This window comes from Pleurodeles waltl, chromosome 4_1 (genome assembly GCF_031143425.1).
Source record: "Pleurodeles waltl isolate 20211129_DDA chromosome 4_1, aPleWal1.hap1.20221129, whole genome shotgun sequence".
In the NCBI taxonomy this organism is placed as follows: domain Eukaryota; kingdom Metazoa; phylum Chordata; class Amphibia; order Caudata; family Salamandridae; genus Pleurodeles; species Pleurodeles waltl.
In genome coordinates, this window is record NC_090442.1 from 173,759,127 (window position 1) to 173,779,117 (window position 19,991).

Genomic DNA, 19,991 nt, shown 5'->3' on the forward strand with positions numbered 1-19,991 from the left:
AAGTAAGGATGATTTATCACCTTCCAGAATTTAGAAGTGTCCTTCAGCTCAGAGGCAGCCAGAAGTTCATCCCAAGCCTTAGACCTAATTTCTGATTTCCTTTTTTCAAGAGCAGCCTTATAATCTGCTCTAGCTAGTTTAACTAGGTGGCGGTAGGGGGGAACTGGTTTAAGAGCATCTTTAAGTTTTTTATGAGCAGAAGAGCACACAGAATCAAACCATCTATGGACCACTGGCCCCTTCAAGGGCCTATCCACCACCAAGGCTTGCGAGATATCAGTACTTAAAAATTCAACTTCATGGACTATACATTCAGGATCTAACTGCTGAGACAGACACATATTTATAGAGACAAACCTAGTTCTTACAATTTCCTGATTAAATAATTTAAAATTTATTTTGTCCCATTTTAAGCGTAAACCGCAATTTGGATTGTAAACAGTACTAGCTCTCAAATTTGTATTCTCAGGGACCTGGTTAATGTTTAAATCCAGATTAATGCTGAGGGGATTATGGTAACTGGCGCAGTGAGGCGTGATCTTAAATTCTTGTATTAGATGATAATCAGAGGAGCCAATAAGTATATAATCAATGATGATCCCCTTCGGTTTCCCTGTGAAGGTTGGTATATTACAGGCGTCAGCAGTCAGTTTCTCCATAACATGTACCAAATCAAACTTACATACAAAATAGTTTAGGGCATCTCCTTCAGCAGTGTGAGTAAAATGGATTGATGACTCTCTGCCCTCATCAGGGAAGGCACACAGTTCCGTAAGTTCCTTGCTACACAAAGGAGTGTTGAAGTCGCCCACCCATAGTATAATTAGATCACTATCCTGTAAAACATTTGATGAATCAATGAAGTCTGCTACCTCCTCCAGGCATCCCATAAGGAGACCCCGGGGGATATTATTGTAAAAATTGAAAATCAAAATGTCTTTCTGTCCACTAATAGGTACTAAAACAACCATAAAATGAGGGGAAGACCAGATTAAGGACACGTTTAATAGAGGGAGATGTAAGGATACAAGAACTAAAAGGCCGCCACGTGCTCTCCCCATTGGGGAGGTTATAGCCGGCTGACACGAAGTAAATCCATGCAGAAGGAGCGTATCCTTAGACCAGGTCTCCTGTAGACAAATTATGTCATAAGAAGAAATAAAGCTCCTCCAATCCGAGTTGTCAGTTTTAGACTGCAACCCCGCTATATTCCAACTAAGCAGAGTTAGTGGTCTAAACCCAGGACATGGTGTTAAAACTCCAGTATTTATAGGAGTTGACGAATCCAATACAGACTTTCCTGCGTCCTGAATACATACATTGTAAACATTCCCAGCTATTGATCTCGCCATATTATTAGGGCAGGGGTAAACCGTGACCGTCAGTCAATCGATCTCGTCAAGATAATTGAGAGCCAAAAACCGATTACTAGTGGGTACATTTACCTGCAATTGGGACCTTACTGGGTCAGGTGTGTGGGTTCTTAGGTTAGTAGCGGAGCAATGTGGAAGGAGCGCGGGGTCATAAAATTGGCACAGGGGGTGTATTTGGATCCTATTACATGACCTATTACATTGTTCGGAGTTGGTCAAAAAATAGTCCACTGAACAAGAATTTGCAAAATTTAAAGCAACATAATCTCCCTCCATTTTCTTTGAATATCCAACCCTCCTCACTCTGCGGGCCATAAGAATCTTACCATTATGGTGAAAATTAGGTTTAATATTAGATTTCAACCAGTGACCAGCTTTCCTGATTAGGGACTGGGTACCTTCTATTTTAGAACTCACCAAAGGGGGACATTTGATAGAACCAATACATATGGATTGCAATCTGGAGGTAGATGTAGAGAATCTGCCTGATATGTAGATTTATTAGGACCCGTAACATGCAGCCTAGAGGAACAAACTTCCCTGGTCAGCCCCTGTGCAGAATCGTCAGCTAAGTTTCCTTGGCCAGAAACGGCCTGTAAATTGTGCGAGGGATTACTTGCTCCTTGAGGTAACAAAGTAGATAACGGGTTGGTTTGATGAACCGGGTCTTGGCTGTGAGATTTTCCCGTACTTACTAATCCTGGCTTAAGTAAATGAGATAAAGTACTAGTCACACCATTACAAAAGCAATCAAGCTTCCTAGTAATCATTATGATAAGTTTCGCCTCTAGGGTTGCACAAAAAGATTTGAGTATAGAATCTATAGCACTTGTAAAATCTTCATCTGCATCCTTTCTCAAAAAACATTCAGGAGTGGAAACCAGGGAAACTGGATCTTTAGCACTTAAAACCGAATGGGTGGATGTTCTCTTTTTAGGGCCCAAGGCCTTTTTTGTATTCTTAGACTTTTTCCCGGTTCTCCTCTTCTTCAGAGGAGGAGAATCAACCTGAGAACAAGAGCTTTCCAGAGGTGGATTAACAAATGGGGTAGGAGAATTGTTTAAATCTGTGAGGGGAAGTATATCATGGCCCAACTGTATAATACTAGAGGGCAGGGCCGGTAGTAAGGGCCCGGTTCTTGAATTAGTGTTTATATGAACAATAGGTTCCAAAGAGGGCTGCTGAACAGTGTTTTGGACAGCCCCAATCCTTTCTTCTACTTGCTCTAGTTCAGATTCAATGGCCCCCATCACAGAGGATAGATAGCTAGTAATGGAGGACTGGAGAGAGCTGGGCCCACCTTCCCCCTTTTGCAAGTTAATCTTTCTCTTCCCCATTATAGATGACGATCTCTCACAGCACCTTTAACAACTTCCAAAAGAATTTACCACAAAACGGGAGGAAGAAACGTTAGACGGGGGGCCCAGCCTCTTCTGGTCGATGACAGGCGAAGGACGGGCCCGCCCTTGGCCCGGGCTTCGCTTGGGCGCCCCCGCGTGCGTCCCGCGAGGCGGGAGCGCTGTGATGAATTTAAAGGGCTCCTGCCCTGTCAGCTGCTGCCGCCTCCGCCTCCCAAAGCGCGTCCCGTGAGATGGGTGCGCTGTGATGAATTTAAAGGGCTCCTGCCCTGTCAGCTGCTGCCGCCTCCGCATCCCAAAGCGCATTCCGCAAGGCGGGAGCGCTGTGATGAATTTAAAGGGCTTCTGCCCTGTCAGCTGCCTCCCAAACGCGCGTCCTGCGAGGCGGGAGCACTGTGGTGAATTTAAAAGGCCCCTGCCCTGTCAGCTGCTGCCGCCTCCACCTCCCAAAGCGCGTCCCGCGAGGCAGGAGCGCTGTGATGAATTTAAAGGGCTCCTGCCCTGTCAGCTGCTGTCGCCTCCGCCTCCCAAAGCGCGTCCCGCGAGGCGGAAGCGCTGTAATTAATTTAAAGGGCTCCGGCCCTGTCAGCTGCCTCCCAAATGCGCGTCCAGCGAGGCAGGAGCGCTGTGATGAATTTAAAGGGCTCCTGCCCTGTCAGCTGCTGCCGTCTCCGCCTCCCAAAGCGCGTCAGAAAAGAGTCCTCACATGACTGGATAGACTTTGTTGACTGTTCAGGCCTTGGAAGGGTGGTTACACGGCAGTAACGTTTCTGACTATGAAAGCCTGTATAATCTCATTCTGAGAGAGCATTTTCTGAATAACTGTGTGTCTGACTTGTTACACCAATATCTAGTGGACTCAGATCTGACCTCTCCCCAAGAATTGGGAAAGAAGGCAGACAAATGGGTCAGAACAAGAGTGAACAGAAAAGTTCATACAGGGGGTGACAAGGATGGCAAGAAGAAGGATGGTAAGTCTTCTGACAAGGGTGGGGACAAAACTAAAACTGAGTCTTCATCAGGCCCACAAAAATCCTCTGGTGGGGGTGGTGGATCCAAATCCTCTTCAAATCAAGTTAAAAAGCCTTGGTGTTATTTGTGTAAAGTCAAAGGCCATTGGACAACTGATGCCAGTTGTTTAAAGAAAAACACAAAACCTCCCACTACCACAAACCCTAATGCAAATTCTAGTGCTCCTAGTAATAGCAGTGGTGGTGGGAGCAAACCTACTAATAGCCAATCCAAGCGAGTAGCTGAGCTCACTATTGGTAATTTAGTTGGGGTTGGTCTTGTTAGGGAGACCACAGAGGCTGTGTTAGTCTCTGAAGGTGCCGTTGATTTGGCCACCTTGGTAGCTTGTCCCCTTAATATGGATAAGTACAAGCAACTTCCCCTAATAAATGGTGTTGAGGTTCAGGCCTACAGGGACACAGGTGCCAGTGTTACGATGGTAATAGAGAAACTGGTGCACCCTGAACAACACCTACTTGGTCAGCAGTACCAAGTGACAGAGGCTAATAACAACACTCTTAGCCATCCCATGCCTGTTGTGAATCTCAACTGGGGGGGGTTACTGGTCCAAAGAAAGTTGTGGTTGCTTCAGATTTACCTGTAGACTGTCTACTAGGGAATGATTTAGAGACATCACCTTGGGCAGAAGTAGAGTTGGAGGATCACGCAGCAATGCTGGGCATATTTTTGCATTGACAAGGGCTCAGGCCAAAAAGCAAAAAGGACAGGGTAACTTGGATCCTGGAACAATGGACCAAGTGCTCCCTAAAGCTAGGGGAAGCAAGGGTAAATCCCTACCCACTATCCCTCCCTCTACAGATGATTCTCCTTCTGAGGAAGAAGAAATTCCTCCCTGTGCAGAACCTTCACCAGATGAGCTGACAGCAGACACTGCTGAGCTTTTGGGTGGAGGGGGGCCTGCCAGGGAAGAGCTGAGTGTGGCACAGCAATCCTGTCCCACATTAGAGGGTCTCAGACAGCAAGCTGTCAAGCAGCAAAATGGGGATGTCAGTGACTCAGCCAGAATAAATAGCCAGAAAAGGAGGTTTGGCTACCTAGGAAGTAGGATAGGCTAGTAAGGAAGGTAAGGCCTATCAGAAGGAGTCTCTGATGTCACCTGCTGGCCCTGGCTACTCAGAGCAGTCCTGTGTGCCAGCACACCTCTGAATCCAAGATGGCAGAGGTCTGGGGCACGCTGGAGGAGCTCTGGGCACTCCCCTTTCCTTTGTCCAGTTTCACGCCAGAGCAGGGCTGGGGGATCGCTAAACCGGTGTAGACTGGATTATGCAGAGATGGGCACTATCTGTGCCCATCAAAGCATTTCCAGAGTCTGGGGGAGGGTACTCCTCCCCAGCCCTCACACCTATTTCCAAAGGGGGAGGTTGTAACACCCTCTCTCTGAGGAAGTCCTTTGTTCTGCCTTCCTGGGCCAGGCCTGGCTGGACCCCAGGAGAGCAGAAACCTGTCTGAGGGGTTGGCAGCAGCAGCAGCTGCAGTGAAACCCCGGGAAAGGCAGTTTGGCAGTACCCGGGTTCTGTGCTAGAGACCCGGGGGATCATGGAATTGTCTCCCCAATGCCAGAATGGCATTGGGGTGACAATTCCATGATCTTAGACATGTTACATGGCCATGTTCGGAGTTACCATTGTGATGCTATACATGGGTAGTGACCCATGTATAGTGCACGTGTGAAATGGTGTCCCCGCACTCACAAAGTCCGGGGAATTTGCCCTGAACAATGTGGGGGCACCTTGGCTAGTGCCAGGGTGCCCACACACTAAGTAACTTTGCACCCAACCTTCACCAGGTGAAGGTTAGACATATAGGTGACTTATAAGTTACTTATGTGCAGTGTAAAATGGCTGTGAAATAATGTGGCCATTATTTCACTCAGGCTGCAATGGCAGGCCTGTGTAACAATTGTCAGATCTCCCTATGGGTGGCAAAAGAAATGCTGCAGCCCATAGAGAGCTCTCTTGGAACCCCAATACCCTGGGTACATCAGTACCATTTACTAGGGAATTATAAGGGTGTACCAGTATGCCAATGTGAATTGGTGAAATTGGTCACTAACCTGTTAGTGACAATTTGGAAAGCAGAGAGAGCATAACCACTGAGGTTCAGGTTAGCAGAGCCTCAGTGAGACAGTTAGTCATCACACAGGGAACACATACAGGGCACACTTATGAGCACTGGGTCCTGGCTGACAGGGTCCCAGTGACACATACACTAAAACAACATATATACAGTGAAATATGGGGGTAACATGCCAGGCAATATGGTACTTTCCTACAGAGATGGGATGTCCTGTTACCTTGCCTTCTTTTTGCTTACAGGGAGGTACCCCAGAAAGGAGTGGGCTTCAGTCCCTTTGAACTCCTCTTTGGACACCCTGTAAGAGGTCCACTAACACTTGTGAAGGAGGGTTGGGAACAACCTTTAAAAGCTCCCAAACAGGACATAGTGGACTATGTACTTGGCCTAAGATCCAGAATGGCTGAGTACATGAAAAAGGCCAGTAAAAACCTTCAGGCCAGCCAAGAGCTCCAGAAATAAAGGCATGACCAGAAGGCTGTTTTGATCCAGTACCAACCAGGACAGAAGGTGTGGGTATTGGAGCCTATGGCCCCAAGAGCACTCCAGGACAAATGGAGTGGAACCCATCTAATTGTTGAAAAAAAGGGCGAGGTCACCTATTTGGTTGACCTGAGCACTGCCAGGAGTCCCCTTAGGGTGATTAATATCAACCGCCTAAAACCCTACTATGACAGGGCTGATCTCACCCTGCTCATGGCAACAGATGAAGGACAGGAAGAAGAGAGTGACCCTCTCCCTCATCTCTTCTCCTCCACTGAAGGGGATGCTTTAGTGGAGGGAGTAGTGTTAGCAGATTGTCTGAGTGCAGAACAGAAAGACAACTGCATAAATCTCCTTGGACAATTTTCTGAACTCTTTTCAACTGTGCCAGGCACCACATCTTGGTGTGAACACACAATTGATACTGGAGACAGCTTGCCTGTCAAAAGTAACATCTATAGGCAGCCTGACCATGTCCGGGACTGCATAAAACAAGAGGTTCAGAAAATGCTTGATCTAGGAGTGTTTGAACCTTCTGAAAGCCCATGGACGAGTCCTGTGGTGCTTGTACCAAAACCTCACTCAAAAGATGGAAAAAGGGAGATGAGGTTTTGTGTAGATTACAGAGGTCTCAACCAGGTAACAAAAACTGATGCTCACCCTATACCCAGGGCAGATGAGTTCATAGATACACTGGCATCTGCCAAGTATCTAAGCACCTTTGATTTGACTGCAGGGTATTGGCAGATCAAATTGGCTGAGGATACTAAACCTAAAACTGCATTTTCAACTATAGGAAGGCACTACCAATTTACAGTGATGCCCTTTCGTTTGAAAAATGCACCTGCCACTTTTCAGAGGTTGGTGAACACAGTCCTGCAAGGGTTGGAGGCTTTTAGTGCAGCATATCTAGATGATGTAGCTGTCTTTAGCTCCACCTGGGATGAGCACCTAGTCCACCTTTGGAAAGTTTTGGAGGCCCTGCAAAAGGCAGGCCTCACTATCAAGGCCTCAAAGTGCCAGATAGGGCAGGGAAAGGTGGTTTATCTGGGACACCTGGTAGGTGGAGAACAGATTGCGCCACTTCAGGGGAAAATCCAGACAATCATGGATTGGGTTCCCCCTACAACTCAGACCCAGGTGAGAGCCTTCCTAGGCCTCACTGGGTATTACAGGAGATTCATTAAAAACTATGGCTCCATTGCAGCCCCACTTAATGATCTCACCAGTAAAAAAATGCCTATAAAGGTATTGTGGACAGCTAGCTGTGAGAAATCTTTTGAGGAGCTCAAACAGGCCATGTGCTCTGCACCTGTCCTAAAAAGCCCATGTTACTCCAAGAAATTCATTGTTCAAACTGATGCATCTGAATTAGGGGTAGGGGCAGTATTATCACAACTGAATTCTGAGGGCCAGGATCAACATGTTGCTTTTATCAGCAGAAGGTTGAACCCTAGAGAAAAGCGTTGGTCTGCCTTAGAGAGGGAGGCCTTTGCTGTGGTCTGGGCACTGAAGAAGTTGAGGCCATACCTGTTTGGCACTCACTTCATTGTTCAGACAGACCACAAACCTCTACTTTGGCTAAAACAAATGAAAGGTGAAAATCCTAAATTGTTGAGGTGGTCCATATCTCTACAGGGAATGGACTATACAGTGGAACATAGACCTGGGAGTACCCACTCCAATGCAGATGGACTCTCCAGATATTTCCACTTGGAAAATGAAGACTCATCAGGTCATGGCTAGTCTTATTGTCCTTCGTTTGGGGAGGAAGGGTTGTGTAGGAAAGTACCATCTTGCCTGGCATGTTACCCCCATATTTCACTGTATATATGTTGTTCTAGTCTATGGGTCACTGGGACCCTGCCAGGCAGGGCCCCAGTGCTCATAAGTATGTGTCCTATATGTGTTCCCTGTGTGATGCCTAACTGTCTCACTGAAGCTCTGCTAACCAGAACCTCAGTGGTTATGCTCTCTCTGCTTTCCAAATTTGTCACTAACAGGCTAGTGACTAAATTTACCAATTCACATTGGCATACTGGTACACCCATATAATTCCCTAGTATATGGTACTGAGGTACCCAGGGTATTGGGGTTCCAGGAGATCCCTATGGGCTGCAGCATTTCTTTTGCCACCCATAGAGAGCTCTGACAATCCTTACACAGGCCTGCCACTGCAGCCGGAGTGAAATAACGTCCACGTTTTTTCACAGCCATTTACCACTGCACTTCAGTAACTTATAAGTCACCTATATGTCTGACCTTCACCTGGTGAAGGTTGGGTGCAAAGTTACTTAGTGTGTGGGCACCCTGGCACTAGCCAAGGTGCCCCCACATCGTTCAGGGCAAATTCCCCGGACTTTGTGAGTGCAGGGACACCATTACACGCGTGCACTATACATAGGTCACTACCTATGTACAGCGTCACAATGGTTACTCCGAACATGGCCATGTAACATGTCTAAGATCATGGAATTGTCACCCCAATGCCATCCTGGCATTGGGGGGACAATTCCATGATACCCCGGGTCTCTAGCACAGAACCCGGGTACTGACAAACTGCCTTCCCGGGGTCTCCACTGCAGCTGCTGCCAACCCCTCAGACAGGTTTCCTGCTCTCCTGGGGTCCAGGCAGCCCTGGCCCAGAGAGGCAGAACAAAGGACTTCTTCTGAGAGAGGGTGTAACACCCTCTCCCTTTGGAAATAGGTGTGAAGGCTGGGGAGGAGTAGGCTCCCACAGCCTTTGGAAATGCTTTGATGGGCACAGATGGTGCCCATCAGTGTATAAGCCAGTCTACACCGGTTCAGGGATCCCCCAGCCCTGCTCTGGCGCGAAACTGGACAAAGGAAAGGGGAGTGACTACTCCCCTGACCTGCACCTCCCAGGGGAGGTGCCCAGAGCTCCTCCAGTGTGTCCCAGACCTCGTCCATCTTGGAAAGAGAGGTGTTTGTGGCACACTGAACTGCCCTGAGTGGCCAGTACCAGCAGGTGATGTCAGAGACTCCTTCTGACAGGCTCTTACCTCTCTTGGTAGCCAATCCTCCTTCCTAGGTAGCCAAACCTCCTTTTCTGGCTATTTAGGGTCTCTGCTTTGGGGATTTCACCAGATAACGAATGCAAGAGCTCACCAGAGTTCCTATGCATCTCCCTCTTCACCTTCTGCCAAAGGATCGACCGCTGAATGCTCAGGACACCTGCAAAACCGCAACAAAGTAGCAAGACTACTACTAGCAAACTTGTATCGCTTCATCCTGCTGGCTTTCTCGACTGTTTCCAGGTGGTGCATGCTCTGGGGGTAGCCTGCCTCCTCTCTGCACCACGAGCTCTGAAGAAATCTCCCGTGGGTCGACGGAATCTTCCCCCTGCAACCACAGGCAACAAAAGACTGCATCACCGGTCCTCTGGGTCCCCTCTCAGCACGACGAGCCTGGTCCCTGGAACTCAGCAGCTCTGTCCCAGTGACTCCCACAGTCCAGTGGCTCTTCAGTCCACGTTTGGTGGAGGTAAGTCCTTGCCTCCCCACGCTAGACTGCATTGCTGGGTACCGCATGATTTGCAGCTGCTCCAGCTCCTGTGCACTCTTCCAGGATTTCATTCATGCACAGCCAAGCCTGGGTCCTCGACACTCTAACCTGCTGTGCACAACCTTCTGAGTTGTCCTCCGGCATTGTAGGTCTCCTTTTTGTGACTTCTGGTGGACTCTGGTTCACTTTTCTCCTAAGTGCCTTTTCCAGTACTTCTGCGGGTGCTGCCTGCTTCTGTGAGGGTTCCCTACATTTCTGGGTGTCCCCTCTGTCTCCTCATCCAAGTGGCGACATCCTGGTCCCTCCTGGGCCACAGCAGCATCCAAAAATCCTAACCGCGACCCTTGCAGGTAGCAAGGCTTGTTTGTGGTTTTTCTGCGTGGGAACACCTCTGCAATCTTCTTCACGATGTGGGACATCCATCCTCCAAAGGGGAAGTTCCTAGTCCTCTTCGTTCTTGCAGAACACTAAGCTTCTTCCAACAGGTGGCAGCTTCCCTGCACCCTCAGCTGGCATTTCTTGGGCTCCTGCTCACTCTCGACACTGTTGCGACTCTTGGACTTGGTCCCCTTGTCTTACAGGTACTCAGGTCCGGAAATCCACTGTTGTTGCATTGCTGGTGTTTGTTCTCCTTGCAGAATCCCCCTATCACAACTTCTGTGCTCTCTGGGGGTAGTAGGTGCACTTTACACCTACCTTTCAGGATCTTGGGGTGGGCTATTTTTCTAACCCTCACTGTTTTCTTACAGTCCCAGTGACCCTCTACAAGCTCACATAGGTTTGGGGTCCATTCGTGGTTCGCATTCCACTTTTGGAGTATATGGTTTGTGTTGCCCCTATACCTATGTGCTCCTATTGCAATCTACTGTAATTTTACACTGCTTGCATTACTTCCTTTTGCTATTATCTGCATAATTTTGGTTTGTGTACATATATCTTGTGTATATTTCTCATCCTCATACTGAGGGTACTCACTGAGATACTTTTGGCATATTGTCATAAAAATAAAGTACCTTTCTGTTTCGTACTTCTGTGTATTGTGTTTTCTTATGATATTGTGCATATGACACCAGTGGTGTAGTAGGAGCTTTATATGTCTCCTAGTTCAGCCTAAGCTGCTTTGCCATAGCTACCTTCTATCAGCCTAAGCTGCTAGAAACACCTCTTCTCCACTAATAAGGGATAACTGGACCTGTCACAAGATGTAAGTACCTCTGGTACCCACTACAAGCCAGGCCAGCCTCCTACAATATGGAGCTGGCTTTCATCACCAGCTTCGGTTTTTCCCTTCATATTTTTCTCCTTGATGGTCTGGGGTAGCCCTGCTCTTTGCAAACTTCAATATGTAGTTCACAAAAAGAGTCTTGTGAATGTGGTTGTGTGTGTGATCCACTTGAGGGGCTTATATGCTTGCTACGACATGCTAATTAGGCACAGGCTTTGTGGTGGGGTTGGGCTCAGAAATAAATTACGCTTCATGGTTACATTTTCAGAACATAGGAATACTTCATCCACTCACTGTGTCACCTGGGGGGCTGCCACTTTCTACTTTAACATCTACTAAACATGTATGGGGCCCTTTGACTTGCAAAAACATAGGTTGAAAGTTGACTGTTTGATGTAAGTAGTAGCAAGCAGGCCAGAGGAGAGACTATGGGGTGGTGCCAGCAACTCCTCTAGAAACTGCGTATCGGCCTGAAGACCCCACTGGCCTGTCAGGCCTCACTTATGTTCCCCTTACACACTGCTACCCTCCTTGGATAACTATGACTTGTGTTTTTAAAGGTCATGCTCTATGTCTGTATACACCCTGCTTGGCGCTTTCTGTGCCTGTGGGCTTGAATATTATTATTATTTTTTTTAAAAGGTCACCATCGTACATTCCCTCTAGGATATGCAATGCTTGGGGAGGGTGGGTGGTGGCTCTGTAGTGCCACTGCACCTCCCTCTGAGGAGCCACACTGCAGCCCAACCACTCTGATGGCATGAACATGCCCAGACTTGTCCTCTTAGGTGCAGAAACACAGCACACGCCTGCAAGGCTGCCATTTTACACAACACATACACCTAGACACTAGGGTCAGCAACAGGGCGCATGACCAACATGTCATCACACCATGTCACAACACACGTGACTCACCTACACCTACGTCAGTTCCGGGGCAGTCTCCCAGGGGTCACCGGAGGTCCTGGTAATGGATGTGATGTCACTTTAGAGGGGGCGGGACAACTGTCACTTTTTGAAAGATGAGGAAAGGTATTTCCGAATACTCCTCACAATACCTAAACTGCTGAGGCTGAGCATCCTACTCCACCGTGTGACAGCAAAAATTGTTTTATTTATGGTGTCTTTGATGATAGCAATGATCTTCTCACTACCTCTTGTAAGATATTGCCGGGAGATATCAACCTCTATATGGAAAAAGATGAACATACCCAGTCATCTCTCCTTAAATCTTTCCTGTTGAACAAACACGTACTACAATACTGCACCTTCTGTACCCACAACTAAGGCTCTGTCCTGGAACAGATTTTTATTAAGAAATGCCAAACAAATTTCAAAACGTCTTTAATGTGGTATTCACAATGCAGAACTGTTTTTTTCATTTTTTTCAGAAAGAAGTGCAGACCGCTCTTGTCATCATGGCCTTGTTGGCTGTTCCTTGGATGCTGTTGATAAAACCATTTTTACTCAAAGCATTGTACAAAAAATCGAATTCCAAGGTAAACACCATGTAATGACTATCCTCAATCTACATTTAAGAACGTACATAGTGTTTATTTGGCCCACTACTTAATTTTAATATAGTTTCCATTTTAACATTGCTTATACATTCTATTCAGTTTTACATTCCTTTGTATTTTATTTCGAGACCCAGTAGTAAAGCTATGAAAGCGGGAAACTTAGATTTTAAAAATAAATTTTAAAAAACGAATCTAATAAAGAATATATACAGAATGCAGCAAAACAATCTGTATTCCTTTGACCATAATTTTAAAAGCGGGAGAGAGGAAGTAGACAAATTCATTTTTAATTATAACCCGGACGTTAACACTTATTCTCAGCCAAACACTAACATTAACTATGTCCTTAACATAAATATTTAACCTAATTGTTTAATGCTTATGATGACAATAATCTTTGTAAAACTTTAAAGCCATTTTGCTTACATTTGCCTAACTGTAATTTGCTTCAGCCATGTTTTCTTGCTCAGGCAGTCACTGACGACAGGAAGGTGCTGCTTTTGACCTTTTTTTTGGCTGGCGAGGTGTGAAATAATACCTTGCTTTGCAGAGAACTGTTCATATCTGATAGAGACTTCTTGCCGCAGATTCCTTACCTTTGAATATCCCCAGGCCTCAAACTGGATCCTGAAGATTTTTGAGCAGTGTATGAAGGTAGCCTCTTTCTAGCCTTGTTACCCCCACTTTTGTCCTGTTTGTGAGTATATGTCAGGGTGTTTTCACTGTCTCACTGGGATCCTGCTAGCCAGGGCCCAGTGCTCATAGTGAAGACCCTAAGTTGTCAGTGTGTTTGTTATGTGTCACTGGGATCCTGCTAGCCAGGACCCCAGTGCTCATAAGTTTGTGGCCTATATGTGTTCCCTGTGTGGTGCCTAACTGTATCACTGAGGCTCTGCTAACCAGAACCTCAGTGTTTAAGCTCTCTCTGCTTTCTAAATTTGCAGGCTAGTGACTAAATTTACCAATTCTCATTGACACACTGTGTAGGAGGCTGGCCTGGCTTGTAGTGGGTACCAGAGGTACTTACACCTTGTGCCAAGTCCAGTTATCCCTTATTAGTGTAGAAGAGGTGTTTCTAGCAGCTTTGGCTGATAGAAGGTAGCTATGGCAAAGAAGCTTAGGCTGAACTAGGAGACATGTAAAGCTCCTACTATACCACTGGTGTCATATGCACAATATCATAAGAAAACACAATACACAGAGTTACTAAAAATAAAGGTACTTTACTTTTATGACAATATGCCAAAAGTATCTCAGTGAGTACCCTCAGTATGAGGATAAGATATATACACAAGATATATGTATACAAACCAAAATTAGGTAAGTAATAGCAAGAAAAGTAAGGCAAACAGTGTAGAATTACAATAGATTGCAATAGAAGCACATAGGTATAGGGGCAACAGAAACCATATACTCCAAAAGTGGAATGCGAACCACGAATGGGCCTCAAACCTATGTGAGCTTGTAGAGGGTCACTGGGACTGAAAGAAAACAGTGAGGGTTAGAAAAATAGCCCACAGCAAGACCCTAAAAAGTAGGTGTAAAGTGCACCTACTACCCCCAGAGAGCACAGAAGTCGTGATAGGGGGATTCTGAAGGAAGAACAAACACCAGCAATGCAACAACAGTGGATTTCCAGACCTGAGTACCTGTAAGACAAGGGGACCAAGTCCAATAGTCGTGACAGTGTCGAGAGTGGGCAGGAGCCCAGGAAATGCCAGCTGAAGATGCATGGAAGCTGCCACCTGTTGGAAGAAGCTTGGAGTTCTGCAAGAAAGAAGAGGACTAGGGACTTCTCCTTTGGAAGACTAATGTCGCACGTCGCGATAAAGCTTGCAGAGGTGTTCCAACGCAGAAAGGCCGTAAACAAGCCTTGCTAGCTGCAAGGGTTGCGGTGGAGGTTTTTGGGTGCTGTTGTAGACCAGGAGGGACCAGGAGGGACCAGGATGTCGCAACTTGAAGGAGAAGACAGAGGGGGCAGCCAGCAAATTAGGGAGCCCTCACAGAAGCAGGCAGCACCCGCAAAAGTACCTGAACAGACACTTGGAACGAAAGTGAACCGGAGTCCACACAAAGTCACAAAAGGGAGTCCCACAACGCCGGAGGACAACTCAGAAGTTTGTGCTCTGCAGGAAGGAGTGCCGGGGACCCAGGCTTGGCTGTGCACGTAGGAAATCCTGTAAGAGTGCACAGGAGCCGGAGCAGCTGCAAATCATGCGGTACCCAGCAATGCAGTCTAGCATGGGAAGGCAAGGACTTACCTCCACCAAACTTGGACTGAAGAGTCACTGGACTGTGGGAGTCACTTGGACAGAGTTGCTGAGTTCCAGGGACCACGCTCGTCAAGATGAGAGGGGACCCAGAGGACCAGTGATGCTGTCTTTTGGTGCCTGCGTTAACAGGGGGAAGATTCCGTTGACCTACAGGAGATTTGTTCGGAGCTTCTGGTGCAGGGTGAAGGCAGGCTACCCCCAGAGCATGCACCACCTGAAAACAGTCGAGAAAGCCAGCAGGATTAGGCGCTACAATGTTGCTGGTAGTCGTCTTGCTACTTTGTTGCGGTTTTGCAGGCGTCCTGAGCAGTCAGCAGTGGATCCTTTGGTAGAAGATGAAGAGGGAGATGCAGAGGAACTCTGGTGAGCTCTTGCATTCGTTATCTGAAGAATTCCCCAAAGCAGAGACCCTGCAAGCTTCATCGCAACGAGGGTCAGCCGGCTTCCAAAGGAGAAGTCCCTGGCTCTTTTCTTTCTTGCAGAACTCCAAGCTTCTTCCATCCAGTGGCAGCTTCCTTGCACCATCAGCTGGCATTTCCTGGGCTCCTGCCCACTCTCGACACTGTTGCGACTATTGGACTTAGTCCCCTTGTCCTACAGGTACTCAGGTCCGGAAATCCACTGTTGTTGCATTGCTGGTGTTTGTTCTTCCTGCAGAATCCCCGTATCATGACTTCTGTGCTCCCTGGGCGTAGTAGGTGCACTTTACACCTACCTTTCAGGGTGTTGGGGTGGGCTATTTTTCTAACCCTCACTGTTTTCTTACAGTCCCAGCGACCCTCTACAAGCTCACATAGGTTTGGGGTCCATTCGTGGTTCGCATTCCACTTTTGGAGTATATGGTTTGTGTTGCCCCTATACCTATGTGCTCCTATAGCCGTCTATTGTAATTCTACACTGTTTGCATTATTTTTCTTGCTATTACTTACCTAAATTTGGTTTGTGTACATATATCTTGTGTATATAACTTATCCTCATACTGAGGGTACTCACTGAGATACTTTTGGCATATTGTCATAAAAATAAAGTACCTGTATTTTTAGTAATTCTGTGTATTGTGTTTTCTTATGATATTGTGCATATTACACCAGAGGTATAGTAGGAGCATTACATGTCTCCTAGTTCAGCCTAAGCTGCTTTGCCATAGCTACCTTATATCAGCCTAAGCTGCTAGAAACACCTCTTCTACTCTAATAAGGGATAACTGGACCTGGCACAAGGAGTAAGTACCTCTGGTACCCACTACAAGCCAGGATAGCCTCCTAGATTGGTGGTAACGGTGGGATAAGTACTTGTAACTACTTACCACTTTGTCATTGTGTACTTCTAATAAGAGAATAATATACAAAACAGTTCAGTTTATGTACACGTAACCAAAAAGTTTTGCTTTTCTCCTCTTAAACTTTTTACAAAGTTTTGAAAAGTTTCTCTAAACTTCAAAAAGTTTTCTAAAAGTTAGAAAAAGTTTTTTTCTCTGTTCTTTAAAAAGTTCTGAAACTTTTTCTTCCTTCTCACTATTTCTAAACCTTTTACTATCATGTCTGTAGAAGACTCTACTCTTAAAATGGTCAATACTACTTATGACAATTTGAATTACAAGAGCCTAAGGAGTATCTGCTTAGAAAGAGGTTTAGTGATAGGAAAGAACCCTACCAAAGAATTTCTATTTAACATGCTTATTGTGAATGATGAGTCCCACGCAGGGACATCAAATGAGAGGTTAATAGAAGGTTTCCAATCTGACTCAGGGCACCTCCTTGAGGGAGGTAGGGAGGGTTCTGATCAGGATCTGCCCCCTAACAGGACACCCAGTAATGTTGGCAGTAATGGAGGTTCACATCACAGTAGGGAAGCCTTTATTCCTAGAGGCCAAGTTGCTAGGGTCCAGTCAATTAGGGACAGATCCCCCTCTGTTGTTTCAAACTTGTCTTCTGTGTCCAAGCATTCCCAACCCACCCACCCTGAGGATAACTTATTAGAAAGGGAACTCAAAAAGTTGAGGGGTGAAGATACCAGACTGAAGCTTAAACAGCAACAGCTGGCCTTAGATAGGGAATCCCTAGACATTGAGAAGGAGAGACAGAGGTTGGGGTTAGGACCACATGGAGGCAGCAACAGCAGTATTCCTGATAGTAATCCTGTTTAGAGAGCATGATTCCAGGAATCTGCAGAAGATAGTCTCCCCTTACAAGGAGGGGGATGACATCAACAAGTGGTTTGCTGCACTTGAGAGGGCCTGTATGGCACTGGGGGTCCCTCAAAGGCAGTGGGCTGCTATATTGTTGCTATCTTTCAGTGGAAAGGGTAGGGATAGGCTCCTTACTGTTAGAGAAAGTGATGCTAAAAAAAATTCAGTTTTGAAGGATACACTCTTGGATGGATTTGGCTTAACCACTGAAAAATACAGGATTAATTTCAGAGACACCAGACAAGAGTCCTCACAAGACTGGACAGACTTTGTAGACTGTTCAGTGAAGGCCTTGGAGGGGTGGTTACATGGCAGTAGAGTATCTGACTATGAAAGCCTGTATAATCTTATTCTGAGAGAGCATATTATGAATAACTGTGTGTCTGACTTGTTACACCAATATTTAGTGGACTCAGATCTGACCTCTCCCCAAGAATTGGGAAAGAAGGCAGAAAAATGGGTCAGAACAAGAGTGAACAGAAAAGTTCATACAGGGGGTGACAAGGATGGCAAGAGGAAGGATGGCAAGTCTTCTGACAAGGGTGGGGACAAAAGTAAAACTGAGTCTTCATCAGGCCCACAAAAATCCTCTGGTGTGGGTGGTGGGTCCAAATCCTCTTCTAATAATCAACTTAAAAAGCCTTGGTGTTATTTGTGTAAATTCAAAGACCATTGGACAACTGATGCCAGTTGTCCAAAGAAAAACACCAAACCTCCCACTACCACAACCCCTGCTGCACCAGTGATGGTGGGATAAAACCTGCAAATAGCCAATCCAAGGGAGTAGCTGGGCTCACTATTGGTAATGTAGTTGGGGTTGATCTTGTTAGGGAGACCACAGAGGCTGTGTTAGTCTCTGAAGGTGCATTGATTTGGCAAGCTTGGTTGCTTGTCCCCTTAATATGGATAAGTGCAAGCAACTTCCCCTAATAAATGGTGTTGAGGTTCAGGCCTTCAGGGACACAGGTGCCAGTGTTACCATGGTGATAGAGAAACTGGTGCACCCTGAACAACACCTACTTGGTCAGCAGTACCAAGTGACAGACGCTCATAACAACACTCCTAGCCACCCCATTGTAGGAGGCTGGACTGGCTTGTAGTGAGTACCAAGGGGTACTTGCACCTTGCACCAGGCCCAGTTATCCCTTATTAGGGTATAGGGTGTCTAGCAGCTTAGGCTGATAGATAATGGTAGCTTAGCAGAGCAGCTTAGGCTGAACTAGGAGACGTGTGAAGCTACTACAGTACCACTTAGTGTCATATGCACAATATCATAAGAAAACACAATACACAGTTATACTAAAAATAAAGGTACTTTATTTTTATGACAATATGCCAAAGTATCTTAGAGTGTACCCTCAGTGAGAGGATAGGAAATATACACAAGATATATATACACAATAGCAAAAATATGTAGTTTAGTCTTAGAAAACAGTGCAAACAATGTATAGTTACAATAGGATGCAATGGGGAAACATAGGGATAGGGGCAACACAAACCATATACTCCAAAAGTGGAATGCGAACCACGAATGGACCCCAAACCTATGTGACCTTGTAGAGGGTCGCTGAGACTATTAGAAAATAGTGAGAGTTAGAAAAATAACCCTCCCCAAGACCCTAAAAAGTGAGTGCAAAGTGCACTAAAGTTCCCCTAAGGACAAAGAAGTCGTGTTAGAGGAATAATGCAGGAAAGACACAAACCAACAATGCAACAACTGTGGATTTCCAATCTAGTGTACCTGTGGAACAAGGGGACCAAGTCCAAAAGTCACAAGCAAGTCGGAGATGGGCAAATGCCCAGGAAATGCCAGCTGCGGGTGCAAAGAAGCTTCTACTGGACAGAAGAAGCTGAGGTTTCTGCAGGAACTAAAAGGGCTAGAGACTTTCCCTTTGGTGGACGGATCCCGCTCGCCGTGGAGAGTTGTGTAGAAGTGTTTTCCCACCGAAAGAACGCCAACAACCCTTGCTAGCTGCAAATCGTGCAGTTAGCGTTTTTGGACGCTGCTGTGGCCCTGGAGGGACCAGGAGGTCGCAAATTGGACCAGGAGAGAGAGGGGACGTCGAGCAAGACAAGGATCCCTCTCAGCAGCAGGTAGCACCCGGAGAAGTGCCAGAAACAGGCACTAGGAGGATGCGTGAAACGGTGCTCACCCGAAGTCGCACAAAGGAGTCCCACGTCACCGGAGACCAACTTAGAACGTCGTGCAATGCAGGTTAGAGTGCCGTGGACCCAGGCTTGGCTGTGCACAAAGGATTTCCGCCGGAAGTGCACAGGGGCCGGAGTAGCTGCAAAAGTCGCGGTTCCCAGCAATGCAGCCCAGCGAGGTGAGGCAAGGACTTACCTCCACCAAACTTGGACTGAAGAGTCACTGGACTGTGGGGGTCACTTGGACAGAGTCGCTGGATTCGAGGGACCTCGCTCGTCGTGCTGAGAGGAGACCCAAGAGACCGGTAATGCAGCTTTTTGGTGCCTGCGGTTGCAGGGGGAAGATTCCGTCGACCCACAGGAGATTTCTTCGGAGCTTCTGGTGCAGAGAGGAGGCAGACTACCCCCACAGCATGCACAAGCAGGAAAACAGTTGAGAAGGCGGCAGGATCAGCATTACAGAGTTGCAGTAGTCGTCTTTGCTACTATGTTGCAGATTTGCAGGCTTCCAGCGCGGTCAGCAATCGATTCCTTTGCAGAAGGTGAAGAGAGAGATGCAGAGGAACTCGAATGAGCTCTTGCATTCGTTATCTAAAGTTTCCCCAGAGACAGAGACCCTAAATAGCCAGAAAAGAGGGTTTGTCTACCTAGGAGAGAGGATAGGCTAGCAACACCTGAAGGAGCCTATCAGAAGGAGTCTCTGACGTCACCTGGTGGCACTGGCCACTCAGAGCAGTCCAGTGTGCCAGCAGCACCTCTGTTTCCAAGATGGCAGAGGTCTGGAGCACACTGG

At 46.8% G+C, this 19,991-nt stretch overlaps 1 protein-coding gene across 1 annotated transcript in view; it reads left to right on the forward strand.

Moving 5' to 3' along the window:
- Positions 1-13,545, forward strand: part of LOC138287144 (V-type proton ATPase 116 kDa subunit a 4-like) — a 1,145,905-nt gene extending 1,132,360 nt beyond the window's left edge. The window contains exons 9-10 of the mRNA XM_069227503.1: positions 12,461-12,568; positions 13,534-13,545. Of these exons, the coding sequence (XP_069083604.1) occupies positions 12,461-12,568; positions 13,534-13,545 (120 nt within the window). The remainder of the gene's footprint in view (positions 1-12,460; positions 12,569-13,533) is intronic.
- Positions 13,546-19,991: the final 6,446 nt, after the last annotated feature.